Raw genomic sequence first — 26699 nt, 5'->3', positions numbered from 1 at the left:
TTCGGCCATTATAGTTAGTTGAGCTCACTATAACCCGTGCCCCCGCAATGCACTGCTGATGACGTCACATATTACATCACTCATGACATGGTCAGTGAAATCACTGATGACATTACTGCTGATATCACTGATGACATCATGCACATGATCATCTGATGCACCTCACACCCTAATAAAACCTTTGATACACCCAGTCTAAAATACAGACTACCAATATCGAAACCACGGACAGACCAATAACAGTTAGTAGATACCCGCTCAGTGATTCATATGTCTTCACACACATCCACTCACTAATACAGTCACTCATACACGCAGTCATTCATCAAAACAGCCACAGATATATCCACTCATATGCCCATATAGACACTTGCACACTGCCACTCACCCAAAGTTACTCAAAAACCTAGTCAGTCACCCAAAGAATTAATTACACTGCCATTTACTCACCTATACAGTTATACACACACACACCACATCACTTATTCATACAGATAGTACCATATACGCACTCTCTTCAACAATTACTGACATAAGCACACATTTATCCATGTAGCCACTGTCACAATCACTCACTTATATACTCCAACACTCACAAATACTGCCTTTCACATATGTAGTTACACATATACCACTAAGACATCCATTCACCAACACAGCTATACGTACACTCACTCACCCATACATTCCCTAACACATGCACTCATAAACACATACACCCAGTGAATCACCCACTCACACATCCAACACATCCATGCAGGGAGTCACCCACACAGACACTCGGGCACCCATACAGGTACTCAGACAACAAATCATTAACCCATATAGAAACTTATGTAGCTACTCACCAACCCATGCACTTACACACCAACTGGCAGACTGATAAAGAAATTCACACAGATTTATCATTCACCCATGCATTCATAAAGACACGTTTAATCACTCACTTATACAGTCAGTCACAGACCCACTGAATCATCCATTCAGACACTCATTCTTCAATACACCTTGGTATATGTATATAAACAGCAAGATTGAAACTGAGCTATACCGCAAGAAAACTGCGGGAGATTCCACATTACATGCAAGTAGTTCCCATGCTAGGTACTTGGTAAATAGTATCCCATATGGGGAAATGCTACGTTTGCGTCGTATCCACAGTCATGACAATGACTTAAGGGAAGCCCAGGTAGCCAGTAGGGTGAGGTTCCTAGATCGAGGATACTCCATCAAGGTTATATACAATGCCATCCTAAAATACCTGCGCCAGGAGAGATATGAGCTACTTGCAGCTAAACACTCTAGTCTTGACAAATCTGCCCAACAGCCGGGGAAAAGTAATTTGGGGACTGTGAAAGAATTCAGAACTATCATACAATACAGTCAACAACACAAACAGCTCCAATCAATCATTGTACGCAATTGGCCCATGGTATTAAGTGAACCTGTCATTGGGCAGAGTCTACCGACCAGACCCTCCATTAGATACAGTAGGGTTCTATCTATGCGGGACGAGTTGGTTAAACAAGTCCCGAGGTCATTGAGGCAACCAACTGGTTGCAGACGCATAAAGGTTTCTTTAAGTGTAAAACCTGTAAGGTGTGCCAACAGGGGGAAAACAGGATATCGTATACAACACCATTCAGTGCCAGAAGTATAAAAATAACTAAACTTCTGAATTGTAAGACTGAATATGCAGTAAACATTTTAATCTGCCCATGCAACCTACAGTAAGTAGGCAGCACCAAATTACAGGTGCATAAAAGGATTTTGCAACACATACGGGCAATTAATAATCAAGACAATACTTATCCTGTGGCGCGCCATTTTAAAACCCAACACGAATCTAAAAGTCAAGAGCTAAGATATTACGTTATAGACTCCGTACCACCTAGCAGTAGAGGAGGGAACAAAGATTGCGTCAATTGGAAACAAGGTATATTTTAGAGCTGAATACCAAACAAACGGCTCGGCTGAATGTAACTGAGGACCTTTTTACTTATCTCTGATCTTTGAAGTAGGACACACATACTGGTATTCCATTTCAAATGACCATCTTACAGCTTTTTAGCAAAGTTTTATTAAATATTTATTGACATTTTATCTTTATATAATCATGTCCTAATCTAGTATTTTACTATGATTTTAGATATTTATATCAATAATGTTTAAGACATGTATGCATTGATACTTGTCAGTAATTTATTGGAGGCACTGAGGCAATTTTGCACAGATTACATGCAGAAATGTTGCACATAAATTTTGCACATTAGTTTGCATATACATATTGTATATACTTTGCATGCTATAAACCTGCCTAACCATTTAAGTTAAGGAATCAAATTCTCATTTTGGTATTGATACCGGTATAAACATTCAGATAGAAGGTAAACTATCGTATACCCTCCCAGGCACAGACATAGTTAATCAGGAGCACAAGCCAGTAAGATATAGGAAATACATAGAATGGTATTTCAGTTCTGCATAGGATACTGGGGCTCTGGTACCAGGGAAACGCAGGGGGACAATCCGCAGTCTCAATCAAATCAATTGTAATTGCAATTCAATCCACTGTATTGTAAATGGTATCTGTGTCAAGTGCCATAATACAAAGCACTTTGGGTAATAGGTGATATTCACATTTGCACTACAGCACTTTTTGCACTGAATGAAAATATGCGCAAGGCACAAACATGATAAATTAGATCGGTAGACCGGACATGCCTAAATGTTAATCAATAAACAAAAAGGTATTGCAATCATGTATGATAATTGTATTTTACCAAATATCACAATGAGATCAAAAATTTTAATTGAATAGATATTAACAATAGTGTTCGTCAAGGTGAAATTCATCCCATTACCGAATGAACTACAATTGTAATCTTTTCTATTTTTATTGTGTATTTTGGACACATGGTGTTAACTACACCCGCACCAGTCACTTTAAATAACCAATGGTAATGCAGAACAAATTTAATGTGATCAAGGCTCCTGTGAGGGCTGAAACGCGTTATGCCGACTTGCACTAATAAAAATTAATTGCACCGATCATCGTGGTCCGTATCTGTTTGTTGGAAGCATCCAGAGGAAAAACGGCGTTGTGTGGATATATATATATATAATATATGTATGTACCATTCTTGAACTTTTTAGAAACACTCAGTCACTGGATGATGTCATCAGTGATTCCACTTACCATGTCATGAGTGATGTAATATGTGACATCAGCAGTGCATTGCGGTGCGCGAGTTATAGTTAACTCAACTAACTATAACAACGAATTTCTCTGGTTTTAAACAAGTGAAGAACAAGTTACTTACCTTCGGTAACGCTTTTTCTGCTGGATACAGTATCTGCTTGTGGATTCCTCACCTTGTGAATATCCCCTGCGCCAGCAACATTCGGAAACTTTTGTAGCACTCCACGCCGATGAGGTCGAAGACGACGTCACAGAGACACAGCTCTGCTCGTGACTCCGCTGAAGTCACCGGATCCATAAGAAGACCTTGTCGGCGTGATGACGTCAGTTCCGCCCTTTTTTCCGTGCCTTCCGAGGCACACGGACGGACTGACAGCAATATATACACAGTACATAATATACAAAGCAACACACACAGTGTGGAGATAACATAGGAAGGCAAAAGAAATAACACACTGCCTTTGACAGTAACAAATACATTTTGAAACGCCATCATTAGAATTGTAGGTAAACAAGGGAGGACAACGGGGAAGCGGGTGGGTCAGTGAGGAATCCACAGGCAGATACTGTATCCACCAGAAAAAGCGTTACCGAAGGTAAGTAACTTGTTCTTCTGATGGATACATCTTCCAGTGGATTCCTCATCTTGTGAAAAGAATCCCACAGCAGTCCCAATCCCGGAGGAGGGTGTCCACCCTTCTATACCAGAAAGTCCTGAAGGACGGAACGAGCAAAGTGTCCGTCCCTCCTCACCTCGGAATCCAAGCAATAATGCTTCGTGAAAGTGTGGAGGGAGGCCCAAGTTGCTGCCCTACAAATGTCCTCCACAGGAACACCTCTAGACAAGGCAGATGTAGAAGACTTAGCCCTAGTAGAATGAGCCCTTATACCCTCTGGAGGTTCCTTACCGGCCAAAGAGTAATAGATCTTGATGCACAAGATAATCCATCTGGAAAGGGTGCGCTTGTGCACCGCTCTGCCTTTCCTGCAGCCAGCAAAGCCCGCGAAGAGCTGGTCGTCCACTCGAAAGTCTTTAGTCCTATCAAGATAGAAGCTCACCGCCCTCTTAGGGTCCAAGCGGTGAAGCCGCTCCTCCTCCTTGGAAGGGTGAGGGGTAAGGATAGAAGGTAGGAAGGGTAATGGATTGCCCCAGATGGAAAGGAGTTGCCACCTTAGGCAGAAAAGCAGCCCTGGTCCTGAGTACCATTCTTTCAGCATGAATGGTCAAGAACGGGGGTTTCGAACTCTGAGCTTGAAGCTCACTTACCCTCCTTGCCGAGGTAATGGCAATGAGAAAGACTGTTTTGAAAGACAACAGCCTCAAGGGACACTTGTGCGAGGGCTCAAAGGGAGAACCCATCAAGTAAGTTAAGACAAGATTTAAGTCCCATTGAGGCACAATAAAAGGAGTAGGCGGAAACTTATTGGTGAGGCCCTTAAGAAATCGTAAAACAATAGGTGATTTAAACAATGACGGCTGATCCGGCAAGCAAAGGAAAGCCGACAAAGCTGATAGATATCCCTTCACAGTGGCTACAGCAAAACCTTGCTGAGCAAGAGAAAGAGCAAACTGAAGGATGTTGGATAAACGAGCCCTCAAAGGGTCAATAGATTTCTCTCCGCACCAAAGAACAAATTTAGACCACCTATAGGAATAAATAGATTTTGTGGAATGACGTCTGGCAGACAAAATTACATCTACCACATCAGGCGGGAGAGAAAAAGAATTCAGGTTGCCCCGTTCAATCTCCAGGCATGAAGGTGTAAGCTCTGGAGGTGGGGGTGTAGAACCTGCCCCGCTGACTGAGAGAGGAGGTCTGCCCTCAGTGGAAGACAGAGCGGAGGGCACGAGGAGAGGTGGAGAAGATCTGTATACCACACCCTTCTTGGCCAATCCGGGGTGATCAATATGACTTGGGCCCGGTCTTGGCAAATCTTCCTCAGAACCAGAGGAATCAAGGGTATGGGAGGAAACGCGCAAAGGAGATGTGAGTCCCATTTCAACTGAAACGCGTCCCCCAAAGCTCCCTGCATCGGATACTGGAGACTGCAGAATGACGGGCAGTGAGCGTTCTCATGAGTGGCAAACAGGTCCACCCGAGGAGCTCCCCACGTCCGAAAGACGAGACGAACCACCTCCGGATGGAGCCTCCACTCGTTATCGGCGGAGAACTGCCGACTGAGACTGTCTGCACGCACGTTCAGAACTCCGGCCAGATGATTTGCCATCAGACAATCTGATGATCATGAGCCCAGGACCAGAGACGCAGAGCCTCTCTGCAGAGACAATGCGACCCCACTCCTCGCTGCTTGTTGACATACCACATCGCGGTAGTGTTGTCCGTCAGGACTTGAACCTACTGACCGCGAAGGGAAGGGAGGAAGACCTTGAGCGCCAAACGTATCGCCCGCAATTCCAGAAGGTTTATGTGAAGAAACCTCTCTTCTGGAGACCAAAGACCCTTGATCTCCAGATCCCTCAGATGCACACACCACCCTAAAGTGGATGCATCCGTTATCACTGTGGCCACCGACGGAGGTAGATAAAAGGGCTTTCCTTGAGATAGATTGACCTCCACGCTCCACCAAGACAGATCCGCCGCAGCTTCTCTGGAGATCCTCACAGACTCCCTGAGATCTCCCTTGTGCTGATACCACGGCCTGCGGAGGCACCACTGGAGGGCCCTAATGTGACAGCGTGCATGGTTGACCAACAGAATGCAGGAAGCAAACAGACCGAGCAGACGAAGGACCTTCAGGACAGGAACGACCGCTCCATTGTAAAACAAGGGAATCATTTTCTGTATGTCGAGAATCCTTTTTGGAGGTGGGAATGCTTGACACACAATAGTGTCCAGTACTGTCCTTATGAACAGGTTGCGCTGAGAGGGCACCAGGTGAGATTTGGGCACGTTTATCGAGAAACCCAATTTGTACAACAGCTGGGTTGTATCCTGCAGATGATGAAACACCTTCTCTGGCGACTCCGCTTTGATCAGCCAGTCGTCCAGATAGGGGAAAACTGGAATCCCCGACCTTCTGGGATGGGCTGCCACCACTGCCATCACCTTGGTGAAGACTCGAGGTGCAGTAGTAAGAGCAAACGGAAGGACCACAAACTGATAATGTTGCGACCCTACCGTAAAACGGAGATACTTCCTGTGCGACTTCAGAATGGGGATGTGGAAATACGCATCCTGCAAGTCGATGGACACCATCCAGTCCTCCTGTTGCAGCGCTTAAGAACCTGCGCAAGGATGAGCATCTTGAACTTCTCTTGCTTCAGAAAAAGATTCAAGATCCTGAGGTCCAGGATTGGACGCAGCCTGCCATCCTTCTTCGGAATCAGGAAATACCGGGAGTAGCATCCTTGACCCCTTTCCTGCTTGGGAACCACCTCTATCGCACCTTTTTTTTAGCAACGTTAGGACCTCCTCCTGGAGGAGAAGATGGTCTTCCGAGCAAGCACCTTGGCAAGGAGGGTAATTTGGATGGAATTCCCGAAAGGGAAGGGCGTACCCCTTTTCTACAAGATTTAGAACCCAAAGGTCTGTAGTAACCAATTCCCAATCTTGTAGAAAATGGGTAAGCCAGTCCCCCACAGGACCAGCATGATCCAGAATGGTGGATCTAGGGCTGCTTTGTAGTGGTGGGAGGAACGGAGGAAGAGGAAGAGGAGGAGGAGGAGGAGGAGGAGGAGAGCTGCCGACCTCGAGCACGACCTCTGATTCTGCCCCTGTAGCTCTTATACAGGGTGTTCTGTTGCTGTTGTTGCTGGGGCTGCCTGTAAGTACGAAAGGACGATCTTCCAAAACCCCTGTACCTCCTAAACGAACCCCTAGACTGAGTCTGCAGACCCAGAGATTTGGCTGTGGCTTTGCTCTCTTTAAATCTCTCCAGTGCAGCATCAGCTTTCTTACCAAAAAGACTAGAGCCGTCAAAAGTCTAGTCCAGGAGCGTTGCCTGCACATCAGGGGAGAACTCAGGTGACTTGAGCCACGCACCCCTCCTTGTGGCAACAGAAGAGCCCATAATCCTAGCGACAGAATCAGCAGTATCCAGGCCGCTCTGGATTACTTGACGTGCAGTCGCCTGAGTGTCCGATAGCATCTCATTAAAGTTCAGTCTATCCTCCTCTGACAGTTTTGGGGCCAGTTGTTTCGCTGAATCCATTAGAGCATGGATATATCAGCCCAAATGACAGGTGGCATGTGTCGATTTTAAAGCCATACTGGCAGAAGAGAAGATTGTCTTGGCTGACTGGTCTAATTTCTTTGCATCCCTGTCACTAGGAACTTGGGGAAAGGCACCTGAAGATCTTTTAGAACAAGCAGCCTGAACCACCAGACTCTCCGGAGAAGGATGGGAAGTCAAAAAGTCTGGGTCCCCTGGAGCCGCCCTATATCTCCTTGCAACAACCTTAGAGACCGCAGGAGCAGAGAAGGGCTTACGCCATACTTCCATGACCGGTTCAATAATGGCGTCATTAAATGGAAGCAAGGGCTCCGATACAGAGGAAGGAGAATGTAAAACCTATGTGAGGATGTTCGGTTTAAACTTAGCAGATGGTAACTGCAGATCCAGAAGCTCAGCCGCTTTTTTAATAACTGAGTGGTAGGGAGCCACATCTTTTGAAGGAGCATCCTTAGGAGGAGTAATCTCCCACTCAGGTGACAAGTCCAGGCCACTAGCCTCTTTCAACTCCTCAAACAGATCATCAGATTCCATGAGCTCACCTTCTTCCATCTGGTACCTTTGTTCTTCTAGTACCCTTTGAGCTTCCCTCCTGGATCTGATTCTCACAGCAGGAGTCGGCGGCGCCGTAACCGAATCCGACGGTGCCGGAGTCAGCGTCGAACCCGGATCCAGAGGAGCAGCCGGAGTCGAACGAGGTCGAGCTGGCGCCGGTGAAGATGGAAGAGGCGATGTCCTCAGCGCCGGTAAATGCTAAGACAGCGTCGCCGGAAAAAATGGCATAAAGGGAGCTTGAGGGTAAGCTTGAGTAACTCCCAAGTTGAAAGCCATTGGACCCATGGGACCCGAAGGCGCTCCAGAGGGGTACAAAGCTCTGGTAAAGACCTCATACATCGCATTTAAATAATGTGTTGGATCTTGACCCAGGCCTGGAAATGAAGGATATGGCTCAGGCTGAGGCATCACCGGACTCGGGCCGATAGGCGCCGATGGTGGAACCAGCAGAGCCGAAGACTCGTCCGGAGCCGGAACTTCCTCAACTTGAACCGGAGATGGAGTCGGCGTCGGAGATGGAACCGGGGCCGGAGCTGGAGAATGCTCCGGTGAAGCCGCAGGCGATGTCAGGCCAACAGGAGAATCAGGAACAGAGACAGGAGAAGGAGACACAAAGTCCTTACGACGTCGAGATGGTGAGGTCGATCTCGGAGCCGCATCCCTGTCCGAGCGATGTCGAGATCCATGCCTCTTCTTTTTCTTGTGTTTCTTGGACTTGGAAGCATGCCCCGACGTCGACTTCGATCTTCTTGACCTCTTTTCTCCTTTTTCATCCTGGCAATGAATAACTTGGCCTCCCTTTCCTTCAGAGCCTTTGTGCTCATCTTACGGCAGCAAGAACATCCTTCAACATCATGATCCGATGAAAGGCACCAGATACAGTCCTCGTGCGGATCCGTAATCGACATGTGCTTACCGCACTCCCTGCAAGGCTTAAACCCAGACTTCTTAGTCGACATCTTTCAACTGCAGACAAGAAGAGAGATACCAGCAGGAAAACAGAGTATCCAGATAAAGCTACAGAGAGTCCCCAAAAACCGTTAGCGTCGACGGCACGGAAAAAAGGGAACGGACGTCATCACGCCAACGAGGTCTTCTTATGGATCCGGTGATGTCAGCGGAGTCGCGAGCAGAGCCGTGTCTCTATGACGTCGTCTTCGACCTCATCGGCGTGGAGTGCTACAAAAGTTGTGTATTTAAATGTTGTTTTCTCTTCTGGGGGAACTCCCCTAAACCTCCATGTTTTAATTTACTCCTAAACTCCATTTATTACTGCCTCCCCTAACATTTACCACTGCCCACCTCTGAACCCTAATATTACCCTTAAGTCCCCTTTGCACTACCCACCTCTGCAACGTAAAAATTACTCTTACCTCCCTTTACCACTCCCCACTCCTAAACCCAAAAATGACCCTTACCTCCCTTTACCGCTACCCACCAATGAACCCTAAAATTACCCTTATCTCCATTTAACACTATCAACCCCTACAACCTAAAATTACCCTCACCTCTCATTACCACTACCCAACCCAGCATACTAAATTGACTCTTACCTCCCTTTATCACTGCCCACTCCAACACCCTAAAATTACTGTTACTTCCCTTTACCACCACCCAACCGTAAACCATTATATTACCCTTAACACTCTTTACTTCTCCTCACCCTTAAACTCTAAAATTACCCTTACCCTACCTCCCTTTACCACTCCCTACCCCTGAACCCTAAATTCACACTTACTTCCCTTTCCCTCTACCCATCACTGAAGTCTAAAATTCCCTTAATCTACCATTACCGGTGTCCACCCGTGAACCCTAAAAATACTCTCAACTACATTTACCACTACCAACCCCTTCAATCTAAAATTACCCTTACCTCCCTCTACGACTACCCACCCCTGAACCCTAAATTTACCCTTACCTTTACCACTGTCCACCCTGGCACACTAAAATTATCCTTACGTCCTTTTACCACTTTCCACCCCTAAACCCTAAAACAACCCTTACCTCCCTTTACTGCTTCACACACCTTAACTATACTTAACTTGCTTGGTAAAAGCATGCACGATAAAGGCATGTGATGCTTAGTAAAGGTATAGATGGTTAGTAAATGGCATGTGCAAAAAAGACATACTGTGCCGATACATGTATATACGCAATTAAGTAGAATTCTACAGATGCTACTTTTCCCCTTTACACATAATATATACCATAGATTACAATATTTCTTTGGAAAATTGTTATAAAATTCCAATACATGATACACTTCTTCAATCACAACAGCAATCTGATGCCCCCTTTCACACCACTCAGCTGCACTACTACCTCAAAAAAGAATGTATCTAGTTTTTATATATCAGTGATGCACTTATATTGAAACAAATGTGATAGATTTTAAAATAAAGGTCAACAAATAACATCTGAAAGCATTAAGAGTCGCATTACGATGTCGATCGGTAAGCCTCCGGCCGCTCGTCGGAGGCTTACCGACTGACATGGTAGGTTTAAAGTCCGACCGCCGAATTTCAATGTCAGGGGTCAGAGTGTAAACTGGCCGGTCAATCAAGAAGCCCCTCGGCTAGTGAGAAACCAACCATAATCCCTTCAGGACAGCGTTTGGGATTATGGTGTTGGTTTCCAACAGCCTTTCCATGTTGGCCTTTCTGACGTGGAAAGGCTATCGAAAAGAGACTTTAGGGGCTCCTAGCAGGGCCCTCATCCCTCCACGGCCTACGGTTGTGGCATGCCCCCTGAAAGTCTCTGCACTGTGTGGCAGGCACCCACACTGTGCAGGGATTTACACAAACTCTCAAAGGGAGCTTGTGCACCATGTGCTGTTGCATCGTAATAAGGTGTACGGAACCGCCGACCTATGGTCGGTCAGTTCTCACACAGACATGGTGTCCCGACATCATTATAGGGGCTTACAAGTCAGAAATAAGTGGACAATCCCGCTGTGCAAAATTTGTTTGTTGCATACAAAAATCACAGAAACTTTCAATTCTCTTTATTTTTTTACATTTGAATAGTGTCTTGTGAAAATAAAACTGCAAACATTTGCTAAAATGTGTTTCAACATCTAAAAAACATTTTAATAAAAATAAAAAAGAATCTACTTCTCAATCGCCTCGAAGTGGAGTGTTTTGGTAAAAGTGTTAAATGTTAAAATAAAAGTCCCATCATCTATTTTTCCATATTTCTTGGAAATATAAAGGACTCAAGACAAATAGATTTGATTTTTAAAATAAAGAAATCTCTTAAACGCATACATTCATAAATATGCCACGGAGATGCGTGGAGCTGGGGCCTTTTAATTTAACATACTAAACTGTGGCATAGTCCGCATTTCTATTTTTTGCAAACATTTTTCTTTACACACCAATAGTGAAATGTAACCAGCATCTCTCACATTGATGACTGGTTGTAAAAGTATATTTTTAAAATGTACTTTGAAATGATTAAATATTGTGTGACAATTTACAAACTTTACAGAAATCACAGTGGGGAATCAAGCTCTGTTTTGGCGTCAATCATTTACGTTTATTTAAAAAAAAAATAATTGCAATGACAGATCACCTGTCACTGAAACGAGGGTAAATGATAACATACATAAAATATACATTTTGCATGCAGATATCTACATTTACTTTCCAAGCAAACTTACTATATGAAATGCCTACGGTTACCATGGACTATTTTATTATTGAGCTTACCCTGTACTTATCAGTGGTATTTGTTTCTGTCCATTCATCTAGAGCAGATGTTGACAAACCTTTGTCACTGTGATGTTGTTTCCTATGAGCTTATGAAACACACAAGCCTAATTTAAATACGGTAGAAAAAAAAGAGTAAAAATACAAAATTTCCCCTACCTCAGGCAAAGTCGGGTGAAAGAAATTCTACCCATGAATTCTATTGTGTATTTAGTACTTCTTTCAAAGTTCTGACAATCAGTTCTATAGTAATGCATGTGGTTGTTGTTTTAACTGACACAGTGAGGGTGGGTAGAAGTAGAAGCAGTTGATATCTGTAGCGTCTCAGTTATCAATCCTGAAATTGCAGCATGTTAAAGAAATGCTTCCAAACCTATATTTTATATATTTATAAGTGAGAAACAGCATCGTCCTATGATTTACCAAAGTGTATTTTAACATTGCAGGGGGATTCTGATGTCATAATACACTTGTATGAAAATGTCACATATTCCTCCTTGTATTAACTTATTACTAGAGATTAGTAATGTCATACCACCACCTACTCTACAGACATTATGGTTAAGGGCTCCTACCTCCGTGTCTTCTTACAGGAAGAGTGAGCTTTGTTAGGCGCTGCGTAGAAAATCAGGTACCTCAATCAGGACATGGATATACTCCTTTCCAGTCTGCCACTCCTCCCTCTAATCTCATCACTTGTGTAATATCATCATTCATTCTGCCACTTCGCCCACATACCAGAAGACATACAGGCGGGTCCAGCTGCTGTGATAAGCTTCCAGGGTGCAGCCAGTCCCATGGGAAGTGACAAGCCCCTCTCCATTTGAAGGCCCAATGAAGAGTTACCCTCGCTTCTTGCCGGCCTGGCACCTGTACAAATAACTAAGCACCTGATTAAGCACAAGGAAATGGGGAAGGCCTTCAGAGTAAAGAAGTTTAAAGTTGGATGCACTCCTCTGAATTGTTTCACTTTATGTATGAGAAGTGCATCAATACTTTCATTAACTTTTCTGTGACTTCTAGTACTGCTTTTGGTGACAGAAAAGCAAAAAGCATGTCACAGAATGCAAAAGAATACCATGACTGAATGAGTTACTTACACCTGACATGGTAATACTTGCAAGCTGTGTGACAGGGTGAAAGATACACATTCTTATTACATGGAATAAGGTACCCCTACTGCACATCAAATCTTTGTTTCAAGTCTCGTAGGAGTTCCGGTGATATCATAAAGGCACTCACCATGTGACACAATCTGGGGGTATAGTATATCATACATATCTCAGACAATAAGAAACCAGAAGCTCCTGTCCATAAAGAAAAGAGAGCAGACTGTGGCCCAGATATCCCTAACGTTTGCACCGGCGCAATGTAAAGCATTGCAGACAGCTGAAATATATTGCTTCACACGCAAAATATTTTTGTGCTGAAAGCTGACCCTCGTGCAGTGCTCGAAACTCTTTCAGCAAACTCCTGTGAGTGTATGCAAGGGGGGCATGCCAGGGCCATATAGATTTTGGGGCAAAGTAAAACCTACTAAATTAGCATAGTTTGATTTTGCTCCAAATCCTAAGCCTAGTAAAACAAGACAATAAATAGCAAGGGCTCACAAGGTATTTAGAATGATATATGTTTAACATGTTTTACACTAAAGCACTCCACTGGCACGTCTGACTCGTGTGCAGTGGTCGACATGTAGACATTTATACTGGAGTATAAACCTCTAATACAAATCCTAGGATAGGCACAGCTGGCTTACCTTTACTCCATAGAACAAGGCTGAGCAGCCATATTTTGTCGAGCACTGAAGATGACGTAATAGCAGGCAACTTTTGCAACTCTAAAATGTGGCTATTTTCTACTCTTCATGTAATATACCACAACTGCTTTTCACACAGTTATGCACTGCGTGAAGGGCAGTAAAACCCAATCTTTGTACATCAGAAAGCCTCCTGTATTTTGCTCAATTCTTTTTTAAATCTGAGAACAGATCACACATACATACCTCTTCTAAGTATCCTGCAAAGTTTAGGGACTTAAACTGGCCTCATGCTAAAATTGATATAAAGTAATCAATTTTACAAATAAGCCCATAAGTGATGTCAAAAGACAAAGAGCAAATAAAATGGATGAGTTATGAATGGTTGTATGACACAATATCAAGTACAGAATTCATCCTGCTACAAGAACATAGTAGCAAAAATACTGACAAAGCATTGTGACAGTAAGTATATATGGATAAGCATAGATATACTAATCTTAACTCCACATCTACGTACCTCGATAATATGTATATATGTCATCAACGTGCATAGATGTACATTTAAGTAAAGTAAACCTATACTTACCTGTATATCCTTGCCTTGTCCATATTTTGGTTGTTGATCATTTTGCCAAGATATTTTTTAAGAACAGTATTAATCATTTTAAATTATGGTACAATCCCCCCGAAATATATAAACATTTAGATGCTCTCTTATTAGCATTATACTTTCAGATAAATAATATGCTTAAAAGTGTTCGTAGGTGTCCTCTTCTCAGCTTCTATTTAGTAAACGTTGACCTTTCTTTTGAGTGAAATAATGCCTACATGAGCACATCAAGGGATTATCTCCATTAGGGTTAATGTTTTTAAATGTATTTCCAGTTTTTACATAGTGTTTTGATTTGTCAGTCGGCTGATATTAGTGTACAAATGTATTACTATTCTTTTAATATAATCTGCGAGCAATCGTTTCAGAGTCTGAAGGGTGTCAGTCCTGTGCCTAAGAGTAACCTTGTAAACTAGGTATTCTACAAAGATAAAGCATCCCCGATGGGTTGTTTAAAATGTTACAGTGTGCGTTTTCTGATGCCTATTGAAATTTTTTTTCCAGCTAAACGTTTTCTTGCATTCGGTACATTGATAAGGTCTCTCTCCTGTGTGGATTCTTATGTGTTCGTTAAGATGGTACTTGCGACTAAATCTTTTTTCGCACGCTGAACAATGATAAGGTCTTTCTCCTGAATGTGTCCTCTGGTGCCGAGTAAGATGCTGGTTTGTTTTGAAAAATATCCCACATTCAGGGCAGGCATGTCCTCTAACATTAATGTGTGTATTTTGTTGACTTGACGGAAAATGCACATTTGACAAATTACTTTCAAAATCATTGTGAGTGTTGGATCCTTCCATGTCAGTGATTCCACGGCAGAGTTCAAAAAATTCTGGGTCCATCAAACCACTTTCACATTGAGTAGCTATCTCTGCTCCAAGTTTCTGATTACTTTCAGGCCAGAGATCAGTTCTAGAGTTTCCTCCATTTTCAATTCCCCTGATATCATTTAATTTGTCTTTGTCGTGCAAAGCCTTGAAGGCTGTTGTGTTCTCGGTACATACTCCACTGTAGCCAATGCTTTTTTTTCTGTTCCTGCTTTCATCACCTATTGGATTACAGAAATAAAAGAAACGTTACGAAAAGTATAGATTTAAACTTGGGAAGCATACACTATTTCAGGGCAGTTGTGGACGCTCACAGATGCTTTAAAAAATAAGTAAAAGTTGTTTGCAAAAGAATAGTTTATATAAAATCAGTATGTATAGCACACAAAGGGAATACTACAGAAAACAAGTAAACAAAATGCATCTGTGAGCAAATTCTATCTACCCAAATATTATGGCACTAATTCCATATTTAGAGGAACCACCAGTAGGCAATACTGCTGAGGTAAATACAGATACAATGAGCAAGAATCTGGGTTATTTATTGAATGGGGTGGAAGCCCGACCTCCAAGAAGGCAACAACCACAATCGTTGTCAGGGAGAACCAAGAAAGTCAATTAATTAACCAGTGCTTAACCCTCTGGTAGCTTGGCACAAAACATTCAGGCTTAACTTGGATGTCATTTGCAAAATATTTATGCATCACACAAACAATAATAAAATAAAAACATCGTACAAGTAAAATCTCAAACAATTTAGAAAAATAGAGTAAATATTAATAAGTAAAATGAGACCATAACAACACAAACCCAAACAATAGAACCAGAGATACTGAATTCTAATGTCTTAAGAGAATATAGCGCCTAAAAGCACAAAGCATCAAACATGGTCATCTGGTCCTGCTACAAAATCACACGTTACATCCAACTGTGATGGCATGCGGGCCAGATACAGGGGCGAGGTCAGTCCCGCTAAAAAAAGATACCATGTCAAAGTTTGGCACAAAGAGCTCCGTTTGCAGTGGAGGATGCCACGAGGAGCAAAAGAGCGTTGCGGAAGGTTGTCGATGTAGCATGAAGAGCAGGCGTAGCATTGTGGATGGTCTCGCTATAGTGCGGAGATCCGGTCAGACATCACAAACAGTTTCTACTGGAACTGCGTGTCAGCAGTCACCGTGTGCAGTCATTGCTGTTGTGCGAAGTTGTTGGAATAGAAATGTCCATGTTTGCGCATTGCCCTATGTAAGTTAGCATTCGTGGCACCATTTTCGATTCAGGTGCCATTTTGAATCATGATCGAAACTATCTTTTGCTGTTTCTGAGAAAAAGCTTCTGTTATGTTTTGTTTCTGCAATGTTCGGTTTTGCCTCACTAATGAATAGACAGTTCATATTAGTGCATACCTTCTCACTAGATAGAGGCCCTCTCCAACTTGTCTGGTGGTGGTACAAGGTGAAACGACCTTGGGTTGAATTAGGTGGTGTGAGATATGACTAATCAAAACTTATTTCTTTTGTATTTTACTGTCCAGCTGTATCTGCCTGGAAAATGCCACTGTGGGCGTGTTTCAGCCCAGTTGCGAGATGTACATAATGTATCTTTATGCTTGTCGATGTCAGTCCCTCTGCAGCACTACTAGCGACTGGGCAGACGGGGCTCTGCTCTGAGTGTATATAAATTAACAGTTATTGGTTTGTATTCTCTACTGTCGGACCGACTCTTCATTTGGTATGGAAAGCTGAGAGATAGTCATTAGTGACCCGGGTGACCCTAAACGGGTCACTTCTTTCAGTTGTCACCCGAACAGGGAGTCCTTCAGGTGATTGATCCATCCCCTTTCCGCAGACGGGGGGGGGAGGCAGAGAACATGGTCGGGTCGGACTGACGGTTCAGGGATCCCTGCACGAAGAGTTTCTGTTACTCACAGCTGCTGCCCCTTCTGTCCTGCCAGACGGTGCCTCGCCCAGTAGTCATCCCGACTGGAGTTCTGAACGTCAAAACCCTTGGATCTGACCATTTGGTATGAAGAGTCGGCAGAGGAGAACTGGCCTGTTTGTGCTACTCATATCAGGTGAATTTGTTTTGGTTCTTTGTGGATATGGTACCATTGTGGTTTGAGTTTGGTACGGTCTGAGGACCGTTTTTGATAAAAGTATTTGCAAATACTTTGCCAGGTAAAAATAATGATCTTGTTTTCCCTTTTAAATGCCTGGTCTTGGTAAAATCTTGTATTCATGTTGTCGTTCTGTAGATCCTCGATTGAAAGAAGCTCAGCTGGCGCCTCCTAAAGGCAGCCCTAATTTTGATATGTAAGTGAAGCATGGTCTTGGCCCTATTATGTTTAGTACATTATTGCACAAATATACGAGGGACAATGCAGAGTTGCAGTGGCCGTTAACAGACACTTTTGAAGAACAAAAAATTGGGTTTTTACAGGAGCAATTATTTAAGAAAAGAAGTAGACAGTCCATGTTTGACTCCCTCAGAACTTGGCAGAAGGAGGCTAGACAGAGGCGGTTAAAGATGGAAAGAGATGCACGAAAAGAGAAAATGCAAACATTGACACAGAAAGCTGTGGCATATGACAGAGAAAAACAAGAGTCTGGAATTGAATGTGAGGATAGGAGATTTCGATTGCATATTGATAAGTCTTATTTGACCAAAGAAGAAGACAATACCTTTGTAGAGGAGTTACTAGATACTCTACCCGCCTCCTTATTCACAGCAGAGGATATATCCCACAGTTTCCTTGCAGTCACAGCAGCCTGTTACGTCTGCTTTGGCTATTCCCGTATCTACAGCTGTTTCGGCGGCTTTGGCTACGGCACCTCCCGTTCGTTCTTTGTCCTCGCCATCTTTAGCAACTGTGACTCTCAGCACATCTACTGTTTCAACTCCTGTATCCTCTGTTCTTTCTCCTCTGGTGCAAGCGCCAGCAACGATTGTACCTGTCACTTCTGTTGTTTCTCCTTCCATGGTTTTTCATCCTCCGATGTCTTTGAACGCTGAGATGCCAGTACGTGGATTCGATGATAGAGACTGGACAAAATTCAAGTGCAATCTGGGGTAGGGGACGAAGAGAAACAAGTAGTAGCTGACCAGGCTGCGCAATGGGCTCATAATGCGAACTAGTGTGTATGATGTTTGGTTAGTCATGCGAGATTTTGAACCCTTTATACAGCAACATGCCCTTAAGCATATGTCTGCTACACTGATTAGTCTTTGGCAAACACACATTGGGATAGAAGCGCCTCAAATGTTATTTGTTATTAGAGATCGTGTGTATGCTACTGACTTGGAGCCCGGCCAAGTATTTGGGAATGTTACAACTCTAATTGCCTATAAGGGTAGACTACATGAGAGAGGCCCTACTCACATAACTCAGTTTCTGATGCTGGAGGTCCATCCCATATATCACCCAGAAATACCTGAGATAACGGATCAGCGTGGTAATGTTACTAGACCGGCTGTAGCGGCCCGTTTTTAGGGACAATGGGAAAGGAGTGAGGTTCTAGTCCTTAAGACTCATTTGCCTGACCCTAGGAAGAATCCTACAGCTTATTAAAAAGAATTGACAGAGGCTGCCTCTTATACTGTAATGACTTGCTGATATTGAAACGATTTTTGGTCTTCTCGTTTCGGTTGATGTTTGGAGACAGGTTCATACTCAAAACCATGTCGCAGAGTTGGGTGGTACATGGGATGCGATGAAGGAATGGGATCAGGAATGGAAGCCAGGTCATAAACCCCAAGCTGAGATACTTGCTTTGCCAGGTCGCATTATTACATATATGCATTCCCTTATTTCACCTAACAAGGTAAGCTGGGACAAATTGACGGCTTGTCGACAGAAGAAGGATGAGAGTGTGTCTGATTTCTTTACCCAGTTTGAAGATATGTTTTTGGACTATAGTGGGCAGGATATGTCTATTGAGGGAGGAGTTTGATTGTTCGTTGACAGTTTTATCTCTAATCTTCTTCCTGAAATTACGACTCGTTTACAGGTGTCTGAGAGTACTTAGTCCACCTCTTCCCCCTCTGTTATTTTGAATATGGCTCAGTACTATGAACACCGAGATCAGGAGGAGAAGGATAGGACTGATAAGAAACATAACGATTTAAAGATGAAGGTGTTGTTGCAGCAAGTGTTTAGGGGAAATAGCAAGGGTGGGGTGGTCCTTCTAGACTGCTTCCACGTACTAGTAGACAGCCTTCAACACCACCTTTAGGGCCACATCAGTGTGCGTATTGTAAGGAAGAGGGTCATTGGCGTAGCCAGTGCCCTGTGCTTTTGCAGAAAGTTGCAGCTCCTAAAGGGCGCGGCTCTGGTCGGAGAGGTCGTGGGACAGAGAGAGTTCAGAATGCTACGGTTTCCCAGGGTCGGTCCGATAATAATTACTTTGATGACCCTCATGATGGCCAGTTTTATCATGACGATTACGATAAGGCGTCAGGTATGTCCTATAGCTAGGACAGCCAGGGACAGGGACCAGTTCCGATACCTGTAGATCAGCGTGGTCCTTGTGTCACAGTGGATTTGCAAGGCTCGACTAAGGAATTTTTGGTGGACAAAGGTGCGACAAAGAGTTCTGTTTCTCGACATATTGTCCCTGGGGCAGCCCTGTCTGGCCACAATAATGTTTCAGTAGGTTTTTCAGGTGTACCGGTTGGAAGACCCATATTACGCCCCCTTGCATGGACTGTTGGTCCTTTTACTGTGGAATCTTCGTTTTTGTTGACATCTAACTGTGGTGATAATGTGATGGGCTTGGATTTGTTGAAGAAGTTGTATGCTACAATCTATTGTTCTCCTGCGGGTGTCTATATCACTATGGGTACGGATGTGAGCATTAAACAGTGTTTGTCTCAGGACGCACTCCTTCCAGCTGAATTTGCTGATGTCCCACACACTCCATGGGTTACAGGTGACACAGATGTAGGACTGTTGCATATGCCACCAGTTTCTATACAAGTTAAAGACAATGCTGTTCTGCCTCGTATTCCTCAGTATAAGATACCGGAGGCAGGAGAACGGGCTCTTTGCCAGATTATTCAGGATTTGATACAAAAGGAAGTAGTTGGGGAAACGTCTGGAAATATTTGTAATAGTCCTATTCTTACAATTCTTAAAAGGGCACCCTCAGGCTCCTCCGAGGACGCTGATGATGTTTATCGTTTTGTGATTGATCTGCGGGAGGTTAACAAAATAGTGGTTCCACAGTTCCCTGTGGTTCCTGATATCACTGCACTTTTGACAGTGATTCCTTCTACCGCTAAATTTTTCTCTATTAATTTGAAAAGTGCTTTCTTTAGCATTCCTATCCATCCAGACAGTAGATATTTGTTTGGGTTCACACTGGCTGGTAGGAGTTTTAGATTCTGTCATGCTCCTCAGGGCTATACGGAGGGTCCTAGGATTTATAGTCAAGCATTAAAAGGTCAGTTGGATTCCTTATTGCTCCCCTCAGGTAATGTATTAGTGCAGTATGTTGATGATCTACTCATAGCTTCTGATATGTAGCATGGTTGCAAAGATAGTACAGACAAATTGATTTTGCATTTGGCCCATCATGGACACAAGGTTTCCCTTTCTAAATTTCAGTATTGTTGACTGGTGGTCACTTATTTAGGTCACCTACTGTTGAAGGAGGGTAGGAGATGAGCACATCCGTACTATTGTTAAAATGTCCATTCCACAAACTTAAAAAGATGTGCGTGCTTTTTTTATAGGTATCACTTCCTACTGTCGGCGATGGATACCTAACTATTCTCTACTAATTAAACCTTTGCTTGCATTAACAACGAAAGAAGTGCATGAGCCTTTGCCTTGGATGTCTGCATGCCAGCAGTCTTTTGCGCAATTGAAAACTGTGCTTTGTTAAGCTCTGGCGCTTGGTACACCTAACTACGGCAAGCCGTTTGCGCTCTATGTCCACGATATGGCTGGCTGCGCGCTTTCTGTCCTAACACAAAAAATTTGGGATAAGCAACAGCTGTGTAATTACTGCTCTGCTGTGCTTGATCCCGTTGCACGGGCCCTTCCGAGCTGTCTGAGAGCGGTCGTGGCTGTGGCCACTTCAATCAGACAATCGGCAGGACTCATGCTTGATACTGACCTCACAGTTATTGTACCCCATGCTGTGGATACACTTTTAAATAAGACAAAGATACAGCACCTCACTAGTGCACGTCATACCGGCTACGAATTAACCCTCATTGCTAAGCATATTACAATGAAAAGATGTGCTACTCTGAATGCAGCCACGTTACTACCCCTCCCTTCCGAGAACGATGCAGTCGATAATCATGATTGTATCTACCGGACGGAAGAAGGGACGAAGGGACGGGTAGACCTGACTGATGATCCCCTATCTAACCCCTAAGGAGACCTATATATCGATGGCTCTTGCTTTAAATTACCAGATGGCACCACGATGGTAGCTTATGCTGTCACTACATTGCACACGGTAGCAGAGACATCACGGGTCCCTTATCTGTCAGCTCAATCTGCTGAGCTTGCCGCTCTTATTCGAGCTTGCGAATTGAGCATCAACATCAACATCAATACTGACAGCCAGTATGCTTTAGGGGTCGCGCATAATTTTGAGGATTCCATACTAATTTTGAGGGTTCCATACTTTTCATGGCACCAAGATTCAGCATGGGAACCTCATATTGAGACTTTTGTCCACTTTAACGCTCCCCAAGAAATTGGTCATAATTAAATATAGTGCCCACAGGAAGGTTACTGATGACGTGGGTAGAGGAAATGCTTTTGCAGATCAGACAGCTTGTAGCAGGTCCAGCTAGGTGGGTACCTAAAGTTGTCATATTTGAGAATACCCTTGAAAGTGTAAAGGAGATACAAAGTGAAGCAACAATGGAAGAATGAGCGGAATGACAGGAAAGTACAGCACAGTTAAATGAGGAAGGATTTTTGATTAATAAATCATGGAAGCACAGATGGATGTTACCAGATGCGTATGTTCTTCCCGTGGTTACTATGGCACATGGGCCAGCTCATATTAGTGCAAAAGGCATTTGTAAGCTGTTAGACCCTGTATGCAGAATGACAATATCTCTAAGACAGCCGCGCATTTGGTGAAATACTGCATGGTTTGCATGATGCATTATCCAGGGAAGGGTACCCCTACACTACCCGGTAATTTCACACCACCCACTTTTCCTTTTGAAGTCCTTCAAATGGATTTTATTGAATTAGAGAGATGCAAGTATGTTTTGGTGGTTGGATGTGCAGTCAGTAAATGGGTTGCGGCTTACTCCACTAAAGATAATACAGCCATTACGACTGCAAAGGTACTCCTGAAGGAATTTTTCCCCTCCTTTCGGCTTGCTCGGAGTTATCTGGAGTGACAACGGAAGTCATTTTAATGCGAAAGTGATTCAATTAATTTGTGAGGGTCTCCATGTCAAACAAAAATTCCATGCTGCCAATCATCCACAGTCAGCGGGTTTGGTTGAGAAGTACAATGATACTCTCAAACTGAAATTGGCAAAAATCAGGAGACCACAGGGTTAAAGTGTCCTGATGCTTTACCGTTAGCACTTTTGTCGACAAGAACAACAGCGCATTCTAGGACAGGATTGTCTCCTTAAGAGGTCGTGTTTGGGCACCTGACAAACGTCTGGGGAGTTCCGCGTCCCCGTATGTTTTCGGATATTGAGTAACCTGTGTTGCTTGATTACCCTGGCCAGTTAACAGAATGTTTGCGTTCTATACAACAACAGGTGCGAGAGTCCCTACCTTCCCCACCAGAGGGACCCGGCCATGATATCCAGCCCGATGATATCATCTTGTTGCGCAATTGCCAGAGGAAGAAAAGTGTGGAGCCGCGCTGGAAAGGGCCTGAGCAGGTTCTATTGGTGACACGCACTGCTGTGAAGGTTGCTGGCCATGAGAACTGGGCCACGTGACTCACTGTCGGAAGGTTCCATTACCCTACGATCAGTGGGTCAAAAATGGCATTGGGGACACAGAGTGCGAACAGGTGCCTTGGTTTGTCCCTTTTAGCGATGCTCAGCTAACGTGGACGCAGACAGATAAAGAGAATGCAGATGTGTTAAACGAGGCTGTTCCTCCAGGAATACGAGCTATCCAAGAGCCTTTGTTCACTGATCGCACGGTGCCTGGGGCTACCAGGTACGATTTGCGCCCTTGGCTGAAAGAAAAGAGATTAGGGATGGACTGCACAAGATAGGTTGTACTGAAGTCTAGTACCAACGGAATTAGTTGAAATTAGTGAAGGATTTTCTCTTATTTTAGTTATTTGAACAATTAGTTAGGGAAGACCAAAGTATACCAAGCAGGTTTACCATATTGATCGACGTGGGATCCATTAAAGAGCTTAAGACAGAGCAAGCTGCACCGCCGGTGATCAAGAGTGCCAACTTATTGATGGACAATAAGAGCCTGTACCAGTGAGGCTCTGACAAACACTGGGAACTTGTATATTCCCTTAGCATTTTTCCCCCTTTTTATCATTCATTATGCATCCCTTTGGTAGACCGATTGCTGAGAAAGAGCAACCAGTGATTCTTGTTGCCCAGCATAATATGGTGTGGACTCGCAAGAAGAAAATGACATGTGTTGCTCTTGTGGTTTTGTTGCTAATAATATTGTGTGGTGTGTCATGAGTTTTGGAAAATGATCAGTGTGTACCTTTACGTAATAAGGGTAAGGTTATTTCTTCGACAAGAAAGAAAAGGACAGCCTGAGTAATGTGTTTCTAGACACACATAAGAGATTCTTTGGAGAAGGGACCGCTTGTTACCCCACTGAATCTGTCACTAGTTTAAGGACTGCATACACATTGTCACTTGTCAATTATACATATACTCGTACACCGCAATTTACAAAGGTGAAGGGAGGTTTTGGTTTTGGTTATCCAGGTCCTTGTTTATATTATAGAAAGCCACTGGGGATGGGTTATCCAGGTTGTGATAACGCATATTGCGACGTCTATATGGAAGAAAAGAATATCACACTGGTGGGTTGGCATTACAAGCAGTTGAAAGTCACTCGGGAGGCTGGTTATCATCCTGCTTGTTGCCCTATCGTGAATAGTACGGACACTACTTTGTATATCAATTGTTCTGGAATAGAGTTGTACAAAAATACGATCCCCTTAGTGAATGAAAAAGATCTGAGTACTTTTGGAATGAACACCAGATATGCTGCAATAGATTATGACGGGCCAATTTATGCACAACCGTGGTTTTACTTTTTGTCTAACGGAACATATTCCAATGTTCATAATGGCACAGACGGTGTAGCTCTTGGGATGGTGTTGCTCTTAGGTGTGCCCTGTAAATACACGAAGCCTAATGTCCGTTGGATTAAAAGGACTTTGACCAAAGAATTCTGTGAAGGAGTGACCGATATAGAGGGCAATAATTATAGTAATGGGATCACTTTTGGATACAACCTTTCTTCCATTTTCACTTTGGGTGGTACCTCTATGGCTCGGGGTGAGAAAGCTAGAGAATGTTTTGGGTGCAAGGTAAAATTTGTATCTAATACTACCATGGCATCTTTACGCAACATGACCTCTCAGTTGGAAAGTATGCGAATATATTCTGAACAGACTAGATACATGGTTGATTTTATCTTAGCCAAGAGTGGTGGTGTATGCACGGTAGTGGGAGACCAGTGTGTGGTCGGGATCAAAAATCTGGAAAAGAATATTACCAAGCACATTCTCGATATCCTCGAGAATGTCAAGGGAATGGAAAGTGGAAATTGGAGTGGGTCTCTTTTCGGTAGTTGGGGCTGGATTCTTGAAAAGGGGATTCACATGATTGCAATATTGGTGCTTTGCTGTGCCCTTATTCAGTGCCTCCCCTCCTATTGCACCACCATTCTCACCCCTAAACCAAACAATATCGATTCATGATACCAATGCTGCAATTATGGTGCAGAAAGAGATAGAGGACCTAATGAACATAGATGAGGGCATTTTCGAGACTTCTTCCCTCCTTACAGTCTGCTTTACTGATACTGAGAACATGGAATGCTCATCAAGATTTAGCATTATAATTGGTTATGGTTTCCCGTTTTCCTGGTTATCTGTTATCCTTGTTGCTGTTAGAAAATGTTTTGGCTCATGCTAAAAGGAGGGTCTGTTAGAATAGAAATGTCCATGTTTGCCCATTGCCATATGTAAGTTAGCATTCGCGGTACCATTTTCTATTCAGGTGCCATTTTGAATCATGATCAAAACTAATCTTTTGCTGTTTCTAAGAAAAAGCCTCTGTTACGTTTCGTTTCTGCAATGTTAGGTTTTGTCTCACTAATGAATAGACTGTTCATATCAGTGCATACCTTTCTCGCCTAGATAGCGGCCCTCTCCCACTTGTCTGGTGGCGGGTGCAGGGTGAAACGACCTTGGGTTGTATTGGGTGGTGTGAGATCTGAGATCCGAAACATATTATTTTGTATTTTACTGTCCAGCTGCATCTGCCTGGAAAATTCCACTGTGGGCGTGTTTCAGCCCAGTTGCAAGATGTACATAATGTATCTTTTTGCTTGTCGATGTCAGTCCCTCTGCAGCACTCCTAGCGACTGGGCAGACTGGGCTCCGCTCTGAGTGTATATAAATAAACAGCTATTGGTTTGTATTCTCTACTGTCTGACTGACTCTTCATTTGGTATGGAAGGCTGAGAGGCGGTCATTAGTGACCGAACTGACCCTAAAAAGGTCACTTCCCTCAAAGTGCAGATGCTGCTGGTGGTCGCTGTTGCGTGAAAGGTCGGGGGTTACTGGAGCTTCATGATGGTGTTCAACTTGGCTCAAAACTTCAGTATCACGCCTTTCTTCTCAGGAGGAGCTCAACTGATGCCAGCCAAGGCTTCTGGACCTGGGAAGACACTTCTTAGGGGATCAGGAACTCACTCCAGCAAAGACCAGCAGGACCAGTTGCAGGTCCAGTTTAGCAGATCAGCCAGTCAGTTATAGGGTGGCAATGTAGCTCATACAGGTCAGCCAACTGACCCTGGGAGTCACTCAGTTTGGGATGAAGAAATCAGGTCCGGTCTTCCTTCTCAAGAGTGCAGGACAGTCCTCCGATAGCAGCAGGGCAGACCTCTGGTGGCAGGGCAGTACTTTTTCTGTAATGTCCACAGGTCTTAGAGAGTATACTGATAAATGGCTCAGGAGGTCAAATATGTATACCTGGTGCTACCCTTTGTGTGTAGGGGGAACATCCTACCCCAAGTAGAATTTTATGGTATCCTGAACAGGTTATCTGCAAATTTCCCTCAGAGAATTAGCAAGATGGTAGGTCTTTAGAGTAGGGAAGCATGCTTTGTAGCGGCAGATCATCTAGGTGGCAGAATAGCTGACCGATCTTCAGCATCTAACTGGGCAGCAGTGTTTCATGTAATGTCATTTTATGTAGGGGTTTATTGTATAGTGCAAAATATCACTCTTGGAGGAGTATCCCAACGCTTTGGAAATCCAACAGTCGTAAAGATACCCATCCAGGGTCCCCCCACTAGAAAAGCCATGTCTTGAGGAGTATCACGTTTCTTACAGGAGTGGATAGTAAACTTGAGTTTCTTCCAGTGCAAAGGGGCCAAATATGAAAAGGAGTTGACTCTATCCTGACTCAAGAAATTCAATAAGGGGTCATCAGGGTCAAATCGGAGGATCTGAGAGCCCTACAAGGTTAGTAAAAAGTGACTCTGGTGTGAAGAAAGTTTGGGCCCCCAGTGTAGAGTGCTCTGTGTATGTGACAGAGTAATTTGAAGATAAGAAGCTTTCTAATAAGCAGCCGGGGACAGGGATGTGTAATGCCTATAACCTGACGCCCGGGACGT

General features: G+C 43.7%; 1 protein-coding gene across 1 annotated transcript in view; it reads right to left on the bottom strand.

Annotated features, from left to right (window-relative positions):
* Positions 1–10940: 10940 nt before the first annotated feature.
* The window catches only part of LOC146866750 (uncharacterized), a 37105-nt gene continuing 21346 nt past the window's right edge, over positions 10941–26699 (bottom strand). Inside the window, exon 3 of the mRNA XM_085601181.1 lies at positions 10941–15081. Coding sequence (XP_085457307.1) covers positions 14486–15081 — 596 coding nt within the window. The 3' untranslated portion in view covers positions 10941–14485. The remainder of the gene's footprint in view (positions 15082–26699) is intronic.

This window comes from Triturus cristatus, chromosome 1_2 (assembly GCF_964204655.1).
Source record: "Triturus cristatus chromosome 1_2, aTriCri1.1, whole genome shotgun sequence".
Classification (NCBI taxonomy): domain Eukaryota; kingdom Metazoa; phylum Chordata; class Amphibia; order Caudata; family Salamandridae; genus Triturus; species Triturus cristatus.
The sequence above is the reverse complement of the archived record's forward strand: the minus strand, read 5'-3'. Positions and strand labels throughout refer to the sequence as shown.